We start from the raw sequence: 16964 nt of genomic DNA, 5'->3' as shown, positions 1-16964 counted from the left end.
GATTCGGGCATTTGTTTTCAGGCGCCTGCATACGCTAAGCAGGCACGGCGTTTTTTGGACTGATTTCAGCTATCGATTTGATGCATCTATGGGCGTCTAGATCTTTGTTACTGTGTCCACTGTTTGGGCACCATTGATGATTCTCTACTCTTACGAAGGCATGCATGGAGCCCCTATTGTCGGGCACGCATGATGGGATGGCCTTGGGTATATGGCCAAGCTTATATATATATGTGATGATCTATAGATCAAGAAATGAATAAATTCTTGAAAATATCCGTCCTCTCCCTTTTTTCTTTTCAGTAGCACAGTTACCTACTGGATGATCGTCTGAATTCTGACACACCCCATCCAGTTGTTGTTCGCATTGGGCTCCTGGCCTGTTAGTCTGCTCCTTTAACGACCGACTATTTGCTGACTAGTAAGTTTAAATTCCCCTCGGGCGTAGACAGAGACTCTTCAATGTCAGACGCAAAGTATCCAAGAGCAATAGCTCGAGCTCCTTGAAGATCAGGTACCTTGCTGCCCTAGAACAGCATCCGCATGTGACCGTCGATCTTCAATAGTCACCGCTGGCGCTGCCGCTCTAAGCCACTAATGACTAGATAGAGGGGTACACCGCCTACTCTGTAGTCAATAGGCATTCCATACCCATCGACACGGGTATCCTCTTGATGGATCTTAGAACTTTTCAAATGTTTGCTAAGTAAATGTCCGTAGAAGCCAGACCCATTTTACTTCCTATCATGGCCATCATCGAAAAAGAATGGGTCTTCGCTCTTCAGGGTACTGGTGGGGTGTGGATCGGATAATGACGCCTGATACCCGAGTATGACTCTACCATCCACTCTAGACTAGTCCATCAACGGAGATAGGACTCCGGGAAATTTTCTCTTGGGGTCTGTTTCACTCCAAAGTTCCAAGTTGAAGTTATTTCCGATAATCCCGAATTTTTACCTTGAAACACTGGGATTCCGCAAGCTTGTTATTTACTCTGCTGGGTGTAGTCTGCAGCCGGATTCAGGTTTAGTTTCCGTGTGTCATGTAGAGGCAGCTGACAGCTTCATTAACCCCTCATTGCGAGGAGAAAGCTGCAGAAGATTGTAAGAGTTAAGTGCCGAGTAGCCGTCCTGCAGTTGAAGGCTGAAGAGGGGCTGTCATTGGAGTTAAGCAGGTCTGACAGGATGGGATTTGTGTCTCGAATCGGCCAGAGGCTTATGTGCTGTGACTTTGGAAAGTCTGTGCTGTACTCCATACTCCGTAGATAGTCAGTCCTGTCATAGGTGTGCATATCACAATACCTAGCTTCAGATCCAGTTCTGTGATAGACTTGATAATACCAAGGTATTATTAGGGGACAACATCACTCACCGCCTTTATCTGCCCCTCTTGGGCTTCCTCCTGTTCTCACCTTCCTCTCTGCATCCGGAAGTCAAGAACTCACTTTCCTCTTCATTCGTCCTCATAGCCAGCCAACTTCATTCCTTTGCTGAATTCCTTTTACCAGTTCAATCGCTGCAGCCGTCTTCGAGCTCTGCCCGAACTAAACAAACCCCGTCTGCCCGGGGTTCCTCCCACCACATCCGTTCTGAACCATGATCGGCATTTTCCGCATCACACCACTGGCAGACGAACTTCAGGAGCTTCATGGAGGCTGAGCTGCTAGACAATTAGATTGAACCCTTCGTCGTCTCCATCTCCAACAAAAATTGTCTGAATACTGAGTAAGATTCGTCTTGGTCGAAGTCTACCATTACTTGATCCACCTCATTTGGAGAATTCCCCTCTCCGCATCTGCATTCCAAAGCCAGGACCAAACGCCCTCTCACGTGCGCTTTGGATCGCACCCCTCTTCTTTCTTCTGTCTCCACGAAGGACAAACTACCGGTGTATCCATCATATTCCATATACCGAGGAAATGCAGTCCTCCATCTCCCCACGACATTCGTTCGACGACACTGGACGCGAGTCACCCCAGCCAAGGTGCGTATCCCCTGGGGGCGATAGTCCGCGGCGCAAATCCATCCAGTTCAATATCGGTGGAGTCGAAACGCAGTCCCCTGTCCGTCGGTCTTCGAGCGTCAAAGTCCAGAAACGATCGCAGATCGAGGTGCCGGAGAAGGATCAGAAGAGTGGCTCTGTTAGTCGAGGCCTTTCTCCGCCTCCGCCGCAGTATGTCCCGAGCTTTTGTTGCGCTTACGCTGCTGTTGTGACCGTGCTAACAAGGTGAAATTGTTTGCTTAGAACCTACGAGCGCGGTGTGTCGTTTGATACATTCGATAATCCCGACGCGGCAGACTTTTCGTTGACTTTGAACTACAAACATAAAGGCTATCAGTGTACCCGTCGCAGTAGGACCTTCCTCTGTGGCACTGATCAGAATGATTACTCGGATTTTGCCCTGGAGTGGCTGATCGATGAGTTGGTCAACGATGGCGATGAGATCGTCTGTCTGCGAGTCGTTGAAAAGGATTCTGGTCTCGCGAGCGATGCGGAAATCGAGGCTGGAAAGTACAGGAAGGAAGCTGAGAGGCTGTTCGAGCAGGTCATACAGAAGAACAGCCAGGATGAAAAGGCCATCAGCTTGGTCCTAGAATTGGCGGTCGGCAGGGTTCAGGACATTATTCAGCGAATGGTACGTCTCCAGACGAGGATTTGTATTAAAGTATGCTGACAATTCCAAGATCAGGATCTACGAACCTGCGCTGTTAATCGTGGGAACGCGCGGCCGTAAACTCGGGGGCGTGCAAGGCTTGCTGCCAGGTTCCGTCTCCAAGTATTGCTTGCAGCAGTCGCCGATTCCCGTCATCGTTGTCCGCCCCACCACCAAGCGAGAAAAGAAAAAGAAAAAGCGGCAAGCAGATCCTACCAGACGCAGCTACAATCAGATCCTTGAGCAGAGTTCGCGTCGGGGTAGCCGCATCTTTGATGCTAGTTCGAGCACCGACAGCAACATCTCTAGACTGCCCGACGAAGAGGCCGCGGTTGCGGCAGCTTTGGGTATCCCTGCCTCATATACCAATTCTCGCACCTCTCTTTCCATGTCGGAGAGAAGCAGCGTCAGTCAGGAGGAGCCAGTGTCGCCCAATTGGGGCTCTTTGAGCGTCACTGCCAAAAATAATGTTACGGAGAGCGCAGAGACCACGGAAGATGAAGGCGCCTCGGATGATGATAATTCTGCTTCCCGGTCCGGTCAGCACATCGAGGATGTGTCGCCCAAGCACAAGGCTGCAGATGACAGTCAAGCTGTTTCCAAAGACGGTGACCCGTCGCCGGACAGTGGTACACCGATCACAACGACGACTCCTCCACCTCTCGAATCCCTAAAGGTCAATATTCCAGTTATTGTCACTGAAGATATTTCGCCCTATCAGAAAGATGAAGGCAAGGGTGATTGATTCCACAGTTGTGGACCAGTCTTACAGCCCATCCCATCCATCTACCAGCGTACATCGCTACGGCATTCCTATACAATTAGTCGTCCTGCAGGTGGCTCTGATCCACCTATATCAACTGTCTCCATTGAATGCTTACAGTTCGCATTCTGCTTGTCCCTCAGTATGAGCAATTACTAATTAGACCACCTGATACCTGACGATGCCATGATCACTCCACTCCGCTCTGGTTTTATATGAAGCCGTGTCTCACATTTATTGTGTGTGCTTTGTCAGGCCACCTTGTCGGAAAAAGAAGATAAACAATTCCCAGTCTGATGCATCTCATAGCTAGACATACATTTATGAGTTAGATTCAGTTACAATGATAAGGGACTCAACCTAGATCAGATGAAATAATCAAGTCCAAGCACTCAAGAAGAGGCACGTATTTCCAACCAATTTCATTCAGGTATGAACAATACAGTCTCGAGGGAAGTAGTTCCAATTCGCAGTGCAAACATAGCGACGTTTACCAGCCTAGCAAGTAGTCCCCAATCTTCCAGTCAAGTCCAGACAATCATAGGGACAATACAGACGTATGAGCAAGGCCATTTCATTAATGCAGACCGCGACAGCCATTGAAGAGTTATGTTATATTGAGACATAGGCATAGACATGAAGCTTGCAACGTCGATATGATAGATAGATACCAAGACGGGGGCGAAAGAGGAAACTTTTCTAACGGCATTTTGTCTAGAACGAAACAGCAAAGCGGAAGCAGACAGACAAGACAGACAGACGGCATACACCAAGCCAGTGTAGATGCAAATGCGGCGTAAAAAAGCAAAGCAAGAGAGAAACGAGAAGAAAATGCACACATGCCAGTCAGCTACAGTATTCTCGCGTGACTGGGGAGCAATAGCGAAGCAAAGCAAGCGGAATCTTCAAAGATCTGACGGAGGCGTTCCAAAGTTCATGTCCGCCAGAGGGCAGACCGTTTTGAGTCCTCTGGGTATTGAGAATGCAAAAGAAAAGAAAAAAAGGGATGCGAAGAGGAAGATCGAGAAGGGAACACCTCATGTCGGCCTGACTCGCCAGATGGCTCTTCCTCTCTGGTGAACTTCCCCCACCTCCATTACGGCTCGGAACACATTGTACACAATAATGCATTGCCCCGTCGGCGACCGCTATCCTACCCTTGTCGATTGTAACGACAGAGCATCCGAGCGACCGATCGAGTCAAAATCATAGACGAGAAGATTAAAATGAAGAATGCTCAAACGGCATAGTTGGCATGGCATGACTAAGAAGAACGGGAGATAGAAAGGGGGAACAACATGATTCTTCCAGAAGAAACGAAAATTTTTCATCATTATCATTGCCATAGAATCTATGATGCTTCCTCGCCGGTGGTCGATGCGGCCTTGGAAGGACGGCGCTCAACGGCAGGTTGAGACTTGGTTAGCAAAGGTGAGGTAGGGTTCGAGGGAGGTGAGGTGGCCATGTTGTCATCCAAGCTAGCGAGAGCACTGCGGCCAGGGTTAGTCAACTGAAAATGAGCAAAAGGTGTCTGCGTTGAATCCTACCTGAACGCATTCATCGATGATGCGGCCTCCTTATCTTCCTTCTTTCCGGCAGTAGGGGTTCCGGAACGGCTGCTGGCTGCACTATCGTCGCTGCCACGAACCAAGTTGCCTCCAGGGCCAAGGTTCTTGCGGCCGCTGCTGCTGCGAGACCCAAGCATGCTAGATGGGCCAAAGGACATGGGCTGGTTGGTGTTGCGTGTCGTCCGCAGACGGCGGAGATCATCGCTTCCAACCTTGCTGGATGCGTAGTCGGGAGGAGGGGCCTGGTTTCCGTAACCAGAGAAGCTGCGAGCATCACCACGGCCCATTTGGGGACGGTTGCCACGGTTGGCTTGCTGCCGGAGACGCTCCATCTCGGCCTCTTGCTGAGCACGAGCGGCCTTGAGAATCAGGGATTAGCGGAATGTCAAAGGTAACTTTGGTTGTCAAAGGTAACTTTGGAAGTGAGAGATCACATACCTCCTCACGAATCTGCTGGATGGTCTTAGGACCCTTGTCGGCATCCTTTGATTGCCAGCGAGCATTGCGCAGATCAACAATATCCTGTAAATAGGTCAGACTAATCCGAAAGCTACATGTCCGGAGGGAGATAAACTTACCATCAGCATGAACCTCAATCGGCTTGGCAGGCCTGGAATCTCCATCATCATATTGATGCGAGCAAAGTAGGCATCCATGAAGGTGTGGCCTCTCTCCGAGGCATCGAGGCTGGCACCGATGGTGCGCAGGAGACTAGTCAAACTCTCGACCTCTGCCTCCTCAGGCATACCCTCGTAGTCAACCAGCTTCTTCACACACTCGTGCATGATACGCTCGGTCAACATGCCCAGCTTGTACAGTTCACCAATGAACTTGACGAGACCAAGACCACGACGCTTGGCGGCAGCGGCGGCATAGTACTCGTCTGACAGCATGGCGGCCTCTTCAGTAGTGCCTTCCGGCTTGGGAGGCAGGTTGACCTTCCAACCACGCTCGAACTCTTCCTGGCATCGGTTGAGCAGGTACTTGCGGAACAGACTGCCACCAGTGACGACGTTGCCGTTCTTGTCCCGGATATTCTCGTCCTTGATCTCGGGGCTCATGCTCTCAAGCATACGCTTGCAGAATTTGGCATAGATTGATGCCCAGTGAGCTTCGTCGGTGGCCTTCTCGAAGGTAAGCTGAATGACCTGGCGCAGAGTACGTCCGTCGGATTCATCCTTGGACTGCGATACAATCTCCAGTATTTGACCGGAGATACGGTCGAAATTCTCAGGGGTCATCTTGTTGAGAGCAGCCTTGACCTTACGCTGCACAACATCCGGGGGAAGATGACCGCCAGGAGTGGGGCCGGCGGCGGCGGCGGCGGGCTGAACAATGCTACGAGGCTTCCAACCCGTCGAGGAGACCTGGAGCCCCTTGACTTCCTTGCCAGCGGTGAGAGGCATGGACTTGGCCATATCCTCCTCCTTCTTGGTGGACTGCTTCTCGCGCTTGCTGCCGGTCCGTGTGTTGGAACGGCTGCCACCACCACGGGGAGTTCCGGGTCCAATACCCATATTGGAGCCGGGACGGCTGATGGAAGGAGCTCCCATGCCCACAGGAGGACGGCCGAACTGGCCAAACGGCATAGCGGGACCGCGAGAATTAGAAGCAGCGAAGCGTTGCTCAGAGGTGGTTCTGGCCGCGGGCTGTCCGAAGGAGCCCATGACGAAAGGCTGAGCCACACCGCCGCGAGAAGGATTGCGTGCTCCCATGGGCGTACGGGCGGACTGAGGCCGTGATGTGTCGCTCTCGCCCACGGTCTCACGAACACGGGCATCCCAGTCAATGGACGGCTTCTCCTTGAAGACACTCTGGAACTGAAGCAAGAATTCCTTGTTGTAGTGGAACTTGCGGTCCGCAGGAGCGCTAGCATTGAGAGCCGGGTTGGGAGAGACGATAGAGGGCGGGTAATTGATCTTGCTCAAGTCGTCGACGAAGCGAGCCGATTGAAGCGACTTCATGGCAGCGCTGGGCTGGGGAGGCTCCACTGCCTTGGTGGTCTCCAGCTTCAGAGCAGCAGGCTTCTCCCGCTTCTGGGCACTAGCAGGCTTGCCAGGAGGTCCCATGGAGATGTCGGAGACGGGAGTGGCGGTGCCGCTGCCGGCAGGCGTGCTGTCCTCTGTAGCAGCTAATTCGCCCTTCTTGAGCGCAGCAAACAGCTCCTTGTTGGATGTCTCTGCGGCAGCCTCACGCTTCCGCTGACGCTCCTCCTCGAGAGCTTCGGCCTCGGCCTCGGCTTGTTTCATGTTCGCTTCGTAGGCCTCGCGCTCCTCCTTCTCCTTACGCTCCCTCTCCTCCTTTTCGGCCTGCTTCTTCGCGTAATAGGCAGCTTCCGCGGCAGCTTCCTTGGCTTCGATCTCGGCAAGCTCACGCTCGATGGCCTCGTAGTCGATCTCATCATCAGCAGCAGGGGCGGGTTCCTCCTTCTTGGGCTCTTCGGCAGCGGGCTTGGCCTCGTCTGCCTTGTCCTTCACGCTGAGCTCCTCCAGCTCCTCGCGTGCCGCCTCCTCATCGGCGGCCTTCTTCTTGGCGGCCTCCTCTTCCTCCTCCTGTTTCTTCTTCTGAGCAGCTGCTTCTTCCTCTTCCTCCTTCTTCTTGCGAGCCGCTTCCTCTTCCTCCTCCTGTTTCTTCTTCTTGCGAGCCGCTTCCTCTTCTTCCTCCTGTTTCTTCTTCTGAGCGGCGGCTTCCTCTTCTTCCTTGCGACGTTGCTCTGCTTCGTCCTGTTCAATCTTCTGACGTACCGCCTCTCTCAACTCCTTCTTCTTCTCCTCGTCCGTCTTGGCCTTGGATTCGGTACGGTTGTGATCAGCGCCACTAGCGGTGCGAGGCGGGGGCGTAGCGGTTGGGGTTGAGATCTTCACAGGAGATGGAGTCGCACGCGCGGGGGAGGCCGGTGCCTTCTCGAAGGTCTTGACAACACCACTGCCGGGGTCCTTGATGACAATGGGGCTCCGCTTGGTAGGAGGAATGACAAACTGAGGCTTAGGCGGCACGGGACTGTTGGAGGATCTGCTGGCCGTGTGAGTGTGACTGGCCGCCGGGGCGCCTGCGGGAGGCTGGCCCTGGCCCAGGCTGGAGCCCGGACGGTCGTTCGACACCTGAGACGGCGTGCGTGACAGGGGAGCGGTCTGGGGAGGAGGCTGAACCGGGTATTGGTTCTGCATGTAGGGCGCCTGCGGGTTATACGGCATGCCGGGCCGTGGCTGTGGCGAAGGGGGAGTCATGTACTGCATCTGCTGCATGCCATAGGCGGGATTGTAATAAGCGTAGTTAGGGTCATAGGGATAAGCCTGAGGGTTTTTCATTAGCGTCAGATAATGTTCAAACTGACCGCTTTCCGGCGCGAGATTTGGAGGGGGGAGATGGAGAGGGGAGGGGAAGTATGTGCAAGAGGGAGGCTTGAGGAGGAAGACGAAGAGAAACGACGGGATCCTTGTCGTCTCTTCGGAAATGGGCCACGACGGGGGGGTTTGTAAACAGAAGGGTGGTGTCTCACTGTTTGCGGGGCCATATGTTGTCCGTAGGCGGCGTAGGGCTGAGGAGGCATCTGGGGATGGGCCATCGGGACCTGGTTCATTTGAGGTGTAGCAGGATGCGCGGTCGCCAGAGCCGGGCTGCGCTGGTGTGGCGAGTTGGGGAAGGGCGCCAGAGGCCGTCCCTGGTTGGGAGCGTGGAACTGAGGGCCCATGTTGGGACCACCCCGGGGCTGGTTGGGAGACCGGAAGCTGGGACCAGGTGAGTAGGGCATCTGTCCTTGGTAACCGGACTGCGAGTATCCGCGACCGCGTCCACCCTGGTGAGGGTAACCGCCACGGCCAGGACCACTTCCCATATGGTTGCTCATATCACTGTGCGTGGACTGGGAGGATTCGCGACGGAGATGGGTCGACTGAGAACCAGGACCAAGGGGAGCTTGAGGACCGGAGCGCATCTGCGAGGAGAATAAAGTAAGCACAAACTCTTTGCGTCACATTTTGCAGATACACCGTAGGGATGCCTCCTTTGAATTTTTTTTTTCAATCTGCGTCAAAAGAATGCCATGACTTACGTTCGCATCGCCCGCATCTCCAAAACTTCCAAAGTTGGGCACATTTCCCTGAGACTGGTAGGACGATGGTGGCGGCCGACCACCGCTCGAAGCAGGCTGAGGGATAGGCGAAGGGGAAGTCTGAGGAGAGGTAGCACGGGGGTTCATCGACGGGGACACAGCCAACCCAGACTGAGGCTGGGTCGCCAGAACGGCCGGGTTTCCCATGTTGGGAGAGCTCTGCGAGTTGGCGAAACCGAACTGGAGGCTATTGGGACGACTGGCAGGGCCGCCGTTGGGGATGAAGCCAGAAGTACCGGCCGAGGTGATGGTCACCGAGGGCTTTCTCGAGTGGTCGCCTTGCGAGGCGGAGGCCGGGGCGCCATTGACGATGGTGACGCCGGGGGACTGGGAAGGTTGTTGCATGGGTTTGCCGCTCACAGGAGATACTGAGGTCGACTTCCCATGTTGCGAAGAGCCACCCACGGTGACGGGAGCGGCGGTCGAGTCCGTCGCGGACTTCTTGGTGGCGCTGGCGTAGGACCTGGCGGCCGTCGAGGTAGGAGCAGGCAAGGGTGAGGTCTTCCCACTGAGCGACGGGGAAGGCGAGTGCGACGAGGCGGCCTGAGTCGAGGTGCTCTGTCCTTGAGGTTGAAGGCCTGACTTTTGAGGGATCGAGCTCATTAGACAGGTTAATAGGAGAAAGGAAGTTTTTCCTAAATGCGCTTTTTTTTGTGTGCGTGTGGGTTATTCGTGTGATGTCAAGTTGTGGGAAGCAGAATCGGAACGCGCTCCAGATTCCGCATTAAAAGAAGCAAGAATACTTCTAGAGGACTAATACTACTAGCGAAATAGTAGTAGTATTTTCTTTATTCTTTCTCAAGCTCCCACACTGAACGGAGAGGTCGTCCGGTGGAAGGGAAAGGGAGATGGGGGAGGTAAGAGTAGGTAGGTGAGAAAGGTGAGTAGTACACTGCCACCGGAAAAAAAAATAGGCAGGACAAAGAAAAAAGAAAAAGACGTCGTTGGACTACGACGAGTTGGGATATGGGGTAAGGAGGAAGGAAGAAAGAAAGGGAGAAAACCCAACTACGATAATTCGGTATCTACCTTTCTAAACCGCTAATAATAATATTCATCTACACGCACAAGACAGAGAGGGGGTTACTCTTCCTGTTGGGGTGCTTTACTACGCCTGTCTGTGACGCTGTCTGCTGTCTATTTTTTCTCCCTTCCCCTTCCCTTCAGTGCGGCGAGCACAAAAAAATTTAAAAGGCGAGAGGGAAAAAAAAAAAAAAAAAAAAGGTGAAGCGCCTAGGCGGAACACAAACGAGCCTGACAATTTCCAACAAAAACAATAACCACCTTCGTCAACTACAACTTTTATTCTTTTCATTCTACTCGACCACTTGGTATTTTTCTTTGCTAAAAATGATCAAAACTTCGCATCCAAAATGGATGTTTGCTGGAAGAAACAAAGTAACGAAAAGAAGAGCTGTTATCCATGGTGGATTCAACCAACGGAACCCTCCCTAGGTTAAGTTCCTACTTTACCCTTTCGGGACGGGGTGAGGATGTCAGTGCCATTGCTGACTGGTCGCTTCTTCGGGTTGCGGCGGCGAAAACAATCTACCTTAGGTATGGGAAACGAATAAGCAAGTAGCAATCAAATAATACCTTACCCAGCTGAAGGCAAGTAAGGTGATGGACACTACTAACATAAATCTACTGAGTGCATTCTGTCCGACTTCTTCATCGGGCGCAGAGGCATAGATAACTACGACACATCAGCAGGTGACTCACCGTAAGACAAATAATACTCCGTTTGACAGGCAGAATTTCCATAGTGTTCTTCCCAGTCATAAACAAGGCAAGTCAAAGATGAGATCATTAGCGCCTTGACGGTTGATACCTGAGGCATCTTTGCCACCACTATCCTCAACATGATGCATCTTGTGATGAAATAAACAGTGAAAGTAGCTATGGATAAACTCGGAAATAATAAGTACATACTCCTCTGCCCAACTATCCCCAGCTTCCGCTGAGGCTACCTAGGTAGACATTGCACGGTATGTTCAGCTAAATGTCAATACTAGTGCCATATCGCATGATGGTCACACCCGTACCTTTCCTTGCATTCCGCATGTCGATTGGCATGGCGGATCATCCTCCCATGGGTTTCTAGAAGAGTACTCAAATTGCCTTTTGATATTCTTGAATTTCAATCCAGGTACAGGACATACTCCCCAAGTCCTGTATCATAGTAGAGAAGTACCCGGAGCACAGAGCATAGACTACCACCACGTCGTGATTTATTTATCTGGTTGGTCCGGAAACCAGCTCCTCGTAGATCCACCCAAACCAATCTATCCCTCCTAGGAAACATACCTGATGGTGATAGAATATCAGGATGTAGGTATTGGCAACCACGTGTCTGTCAATATATGAATATGGTCCTAAACCAGACGCGTAGAGTTGAGCAATCCACATCATCCCGCCAAAGTCCCATTCTCCTTACCCAGAGCCATCTGCACCCCCGTAGCCACACCAACTACCCCCGAAGAGCAGTGTACAAAACACCCAATCCATAACCACCCATCGCCGCGCTTTGAAAGTGTGCAAAGGCGCCTCCTGCCACCGGGTTGCCGAAGGAGGCTTGATACCACGCGGCTAAGGAATCTAGATTATGAGTTAGCCATGGGTGTCCGAGTAAAGACAAGGACGAGGGTACATACGAGCAATAGGACCCAGGGATCCAAATCCCGTGAGATAGAGGACAGGGGAGATAACCGCCTGAGGAAATGTGAAGAGACAGATCGAAACGACTCGGAGTGGATTCTGAGTGATGTAGGTTGTGACGTTCCTGGGAAAATAATGAAGCCCAAGAGCAGTTGGAAGCGGGATGTTGTGCTTCGCGAGCTCAATAAGCGTTCCTGTTGCGTTGGAAATGGTGTTGATGCTGGGAGCGAGAGGTATTGCGACCTGTTGCAGCCTCTCAAGCACTTGAGAGTACATCATTGCTGTCATTTGTGGATCTCGATCAGGTGATATCTAGAAAAGGGCGTTCGAAGAATTCAAGTCCACTGCTTTATCGCTGTGAGTCCTGGTTGATAGCGGGGCAGGTCCATCGATGGCACCGTCTGGTGTTGTTGATGAGGTAGATGGGTACTCTTTAAGTCATTTGCTGCGGCGCTGTTACTTCAGCGCTTAGCATGGCAATCAACCAATGCAAAAATACTGCGGCAAGGCATATTCACCACAAAGCCCCTTCAACTGATTTGATCACAATTCATTGTCTTTCATGCCTACGAGTCTATATATACCCTGGCCAGTCTATTTGGAGACTATACTCAGCATGAAGCCATCACGCAGTGACAACTAGTCTAATGGTGGGATCCCCTGGACCGCGGAACGTCGTCAGCTGCGCGTGGAATAGCCTCCACGCCAGAGGAAGCAGCCGGCTCTCCGCTGCCAAACCATCCCGACGTCCATTTGCCACTGGACGATCTTTGCGGTCTCGCCGGAGATCGATCACGAATGTCTTCCGGGTTGATATGGTCAAACGAGTTGTCACTGCAATTCTTTCTCAGAGAGGAGCCATATGCAAGATCGTCGTCCACATCGCCACTGTCAAGGTTACTTTCTTCCTTGGCCAATGCGGCGCGCAACACCTCAATCACTTCGCGCTGCTTGGAAATGAAGCTAGCTTTGTCCTCCCGGGACATTCCAGTCAGTTCTCGCGGCAAGAGGTTCCCGCTGGCAGACAGCTCTTCAGCCCGCGCTTCATGGCTTTTACCTGCGGAAGTCAATGCTGCCACAGCGGAGCTGATCGTGGAGTACCAATCATTCGCAGGAGCTTGTTGCGCTCCGCCAGCAGCGGTAGGGAGGTAGAATCGAGAGAGGAGCGACTGCGCATATCCAGCGGGGCCGGTTGGCGGAGGTGGAGGGGCAGGGTGTTGACCCGGCAATCTCAGAATCTTCTCCCGGATGTAATCGATGGCCTGATAGAAGTATTGAAGCCCAAGGGCTTTAGCCTGCTCATGGAAGCGGCCAATAAACACTTCAATCTCTCGTTCGTGGTGTTCCAGGAAGGGATCGACATAGGTCTGGTACAGGATTTTTGCGCCCTGCGTCTGAGGAAGTACGAGATAGGAAAAGAAAAACAGTCGAAACCAGCTGTAGAACGGGATCCTACAGTATATCAGCCTTGCTTTCGTTGTGCTATTTTATCGGGATGTGTCTTTAGTACCAGCCCAGGATGAAAATCGTCCATGATTCAGCCAGCAAAATGCCCGAGAGGACCACCCAGTACATCAACCATGGCGCCAGTTGTGACGGATCAGAGGAGCGCAAAGCTTTGTAAGAGGCAAATACGGGGAAGAGGATCGTAATCACCGAGCTGAAATAAAATGATGATCGAAAAGCGTTAGCTCGGACTTAATGGTCACAGGTATTGAGGGACGACCACAGAGATATCTGGTGCCCGCATTTTCCCGGAGATACCGGAGTCAGAGTACTTACGACATCAAGTCCGCGATGATTCCAAACATCTTGAATAAACTGATCTCCGGAAACTCTTTATAGGTTGATGGGATACAGGGATACTTTATCGCGAAGACTTTCAAAGTGGTGTATTTTGATGAAGAATATCTTATCGTCCAACTTGATAGCTACCTCACAGCTCTGAGTGCGGGGTGGGGAAACAAGAGCTCTTCACGCGACCACGGGTCAGTCAAAGGGAGAACGGCCAGCCGCAGGGATGATGATCGAGAAATGAGTCCGCCTGACAAGAATGTCTTGGGGCAATTGAAGTTGGGGATGGCAAAAAGGAAGAATACAAGGGATAGTGAAGAAGAAAATAAAAATTGCGAGAGCTACGTAAGTTGTTGCCTGAGCTTTGTGAGCTGGAGATCATTACGAAGTCCATAGTTAGGTAACCTAACGCTATAAGGCTGTAAGCCCTATGGGTCGGTCCCATTTTGGGTGGGCTGTCGCTGCGCAGCTTTACCAAACTGACAAAATAACACACTGTCCACATTCGATACTCGAGGGCGATACAACTCCAAGAGTTCTGTAAACCAGTATGAACATTAAGTAATAATCTTATACAGCAACAAGGTCGAGCCCTCGTTATTACTGTTTTCAGTGGCCATATAGACCATCCACCTGACGTCATTCATCACGCTCTCTTAATTCCTACTGATGAGCATCATTGACTACGAGATATTCGAAGTGAGTGGGATATACTCTGAGTAGAAACCTAATGCTGGGCTATACAGACAATGAAATTTCAGAATAATGTCAATGAGAATGGTATCTCGAGTAATAGCAAAATTAGGTACATGGTTAATTAGGCCACTGCATGATTTCACTGGAATACTAAAGGATGAGAAACAAACATTTAGAGACAGGAGCCTTCTTGGTTGTCTGGAGACCGACACCCTGCACGACATGGACTGGTCGGCCACCTTGTACTGTTTCACCTATTTTGTATGGGGAGGTAGCTGTGGGATTGCTCAGAGAGCATCTCAGCCTTTGCACGGTGGACGGTCCTACAATAGCATGTCCGAGACTCCGCGTACTATGTGCGGTGTCATCCTATGCCAATATTAAAATAAAATTCGTTTATTCCATACTTGTCCCTATTCTATCTAATGTACTAGAGGCATGTCTATGCTTGCAAAAGATGTTCCTCCTCGTCGGCCTGTTCCTCTTGCCTCAGCATTGGTGGAATGCTTAAATTCGAGGCACGCCTCTTGAGCCAAGTTCCCAGCCAGCTCGATCCTTCATCCTGGTCATCTTGATGCGATTCACATGGCAGCAGAATTGCATGATCCAATGCGTGAGGGAGTCCACGATGTCTTCCACGCAACTGCATCGCGACAATGACCAACTTTGACACCCAATTAAACTGGGCACACAAGCTTGTTTCCGTCTCAGGATATCCCAAAGAAAGCCCGACAGTCCCATAGGCTGATACAATCTCGAAGAGAACAGAGAAGAGCGAGAACGCCGGGTCGTCGGCGGCTTTCTGGAGACGGCCTCCTTCCGCGATTGCAACGAGAAAGAGTCCGAGCATGACATACCAGAGATCGAATCCCAGTTGTCGCTGGATGTGCACGGCCAGCCCGATATGTTTTCCGTCCCGAGCTTCTGACTCTGAATCGGAGTCATTCTCATTCTCGTAGACTCCGAGACTCCTTTCTTCATATACATTGGTTTCGCGCATGGCGATGGCGGATGGGAAGGCAGAAATGTACATCATCACGAGGAAAGATACTTGAACGGCAGGATGGATGTCTGCGAGTGGTGTGACGGAGAAGCCGGCTGTTCGCGTTGAAGCGATCTGAAACAAGCCATTGATGAGCCCAATAAAGGTAGACGGAGACTGGCGGTCCGTTTGGTATTCAGATTTCTGCATGAAGGCGATTTAGATTAGCCTGCTTGCTCTACGGATTGAACCAATTGCACTTACATTGGAGAGAGTGCAGAAAACAGTGAAGTCAAATCCATTGAGCAAGATCAGCACCCCTAGGAGCCTCCACGATTCTCCACTGGGGAAAAGAAGCGTGAAGCATCGGCGTGGGTGATCCAGGAGGTATTGAAGCTCCTCATTTAGGGCATTACCATACGGTGCCAGCTTTGAGAGCAGCCATATGATCAAGCGAAGCATGCATGGGAACCCAGTATTCCCAATGACGATCAGGAAGGACATCAGAACCAAGGGGAAAGCAGCATTCTTAAACGAGACCATTGAGTCCGGCGTCAGAGTGTATCCTAGATCGTTGAAAGCTGAACCAGCAGTGAATATCCCCCACCAAAAAGTACTGACCCCGTTCACCGTGACGGATTGGCCAAACTCTGGGGTCAGCCATATCCACAAGACAAGAAGCAGAATCCCTAGGATGTGGAAAAATATAAAATAGCACATCAGAATCATCCGCAGCGTCTTAAGTGCCCTGTACTCGATCCCGCCGAGCTGGTCCTTTTGCCTTTCGTCCCAGTCGGAATAACTCGAAATGGATGGCTGCCACATCAGCGAAGGTAAATAGGATATGCTGTGGCCGGCATCATTACGAGGTCTTGCCAACAAACGTCGACTTTCCGCTACAGCTTGATATGGTCCGGTACTAGTGAATGATCGTCGGTGGTGCCTTGCTTGATGTTCCACCTCGTGGAAAGTAACGTGGAGGCTACTGGACACCGGAGCAATCCGTTTCATGACATGATATCTGGTTGAAAACAGCTTTTGGCCATTGTCGCTATCTCCGTCAAGCAAAGGTTGCAGGAGGCTATCACGCTCTGGAAAGACGTCAGACACCACAAGGTTGGAATTCTCTCGTCCAAGTTCTGTCTCTTCTGCTTTCCTTTTCCGCATCAATGACAAAAGTTTCGCTTCGTTGACTACCCGTCGAAGCCGCTTCCGAAACCAATACAGACGGATGCAGACAAGAAGCGAGTTCACAAAGATGACATTGGTGACCATAGCAACAATCCACAGGATTAGCTGCTGAAGCACATTAAGCTGATTCAAGTCGATGGGATTTAATCCGGTTTGCGTGGCAGCACCAGATGCTAGTAGTAGAGCATCAATATAACTGACCCCTCCAATAGCATAGATGGTGGAAGATGCCAGTATGGTCCAGAAAGCAATATATATATAGTGGTGGTGAAGCCGGAATGAAGATAGATCTTGGTCTTCATGGCGAGGGTCGGGCGTTCGCATTGCGATGCCCCAGACAATCTCCAAACGCTATTCCGGCAAAAAAACTTCCAATCACCTCTCCCTGGGGTTGAAAAGGCGATAGAAGAGCAAGACATGATGGAGAGTTATAAAGCCTCAGTAAGACATCACTCTCGTGGGAATGGCTCGTAGAGGCTAACAAATATCTCATAACGCACATGTTTGAGGTTATTTTATGACCATTGAGAGCAGTGGTTGAAGCAGAG

At 51.3% G+C, this 16964-nt stretch overlaps 5 protein-coding genes across 5 annotated transcripts; 1 reads left to right on the top strand and 4 right to left on the bottom strand.

The window, feature by feature from the left end:
* Positions 1–1605: 1605 nt before the first annotated feature.
* On the top strand, positions 1606–3623 carry P174DRAFT_28434 (universal stress protein). Its single transcript, XM_024821560.1, has 3 exons — positions 1606–2172; positions 2245–2635; positions 2685–3623. The coding sequence occupies exons 1-3, from the start codon at positions 1919–1921 to the stop codon at positions 3396–3398; spliced, it is 1359 nt and encodes a 452-aa protein (XP_024687360.1). The 5' UTR covers positions 1606–1918; the 3' UTR covers positions 3399–3623.
* Positions 3624–4767: 1144 nt separating this feature from the next.
* Positions 4768–9698, bottom strand: P174DRAFT_416485 (putative eukaryotic translation initiation factor subunit eIF-4F; the record flags this gene model as incomplete). Its single annotated transcript, XM_024824506.1, has 6 exons — positions 4768–4906; positions 4964–5343; positions 5423–5506; positions 5563–8277; positions 8319–8918; positions 9036–9698. 6 exons carry the CDS (start codon positions 9696–9698, stop codon positions 4768–4770), a joined length of 4581 nt encoding a protein of 1526 aa, XP_024687359.1.
* Positions 9699–11565: 1867 nt separating this feature from the next.
* P174DRAFT_416484 (uncharacterized protein) lies at positions 11566–12032 on the bottom strand (the record flags this gene model as incomplete). Its single annotated transcript, XM_024824505.1, has 2 exons — positions 11566–11693; positions 11750–12032. The coding sequence occupies 2 exons, from the start codon at positions 12030–12032 to the stop codon at positions 11566–11568; spliced, it is 411 nt and encodes a 136-aa protein (XP_024687358.1).
* Positions 12033–12296: 264 nt separating this feature from the next.
* On the bottom strand, positions 12297–13897 carry P174DRAFT_437180 (HVA22/TB2/DP1 family protein). Its single transcript, XM_024826218.1, has 3 exons — positions 13536–13897; positions 13264–13413; positions 12297–13205 (listed from the first exon to the last, which is right to left on the bottom strand). The coding sequence occupies exons 1-3, from the start codon at positions 13562–13564 to the stop codon at positions 12398–12400; spliced, it is 987 nt and encodes a 328-aa protein (XP_024687357.1). The 5' UTR covers positions 13565–13897; the 3' UTR covers positions 12297–12397.
* A 788-nt stretch (positions 13898–14685) lies between these two features.
* On the bottom strand, positions 14686–16740 carry P174DRAFT_456423 (potassium transporter; the record flags this gene model as incomplete). The annotated part of the gene is made up of 2 exons (XM_024829428.1): positions 14686–15360; positions 15490–16740. 2 exons carry the CDS (start codon positions 16738–16740, stop codon positions 14686–14688), a joined length of 1926 nt encoding a protein of 641 aa, XP_024687356.1.
* Between the last annotated feature and the right edge of the window lie 224 nt (positions 16741–16964).

The sequence above is a fragment of the Aspergillus novofumigatus genome (assembly GCF_002847465.1).
Source record: "Aspergillus novofumigatus IBT 16806 chromosome Unknown P174scaffold_1, whole genome shotgun sequence".
Classification (NCBI taxonomy): Eukaryota; Fungi; Ascomycota; class Eurotiomycetes; order Eurotiales; family Aspergillaceae; genus Aspergillus; species Aspergillus novofumigatus.
This window is presented reverse-complemented; position numbering and strand designations above follow the sequence as displayed.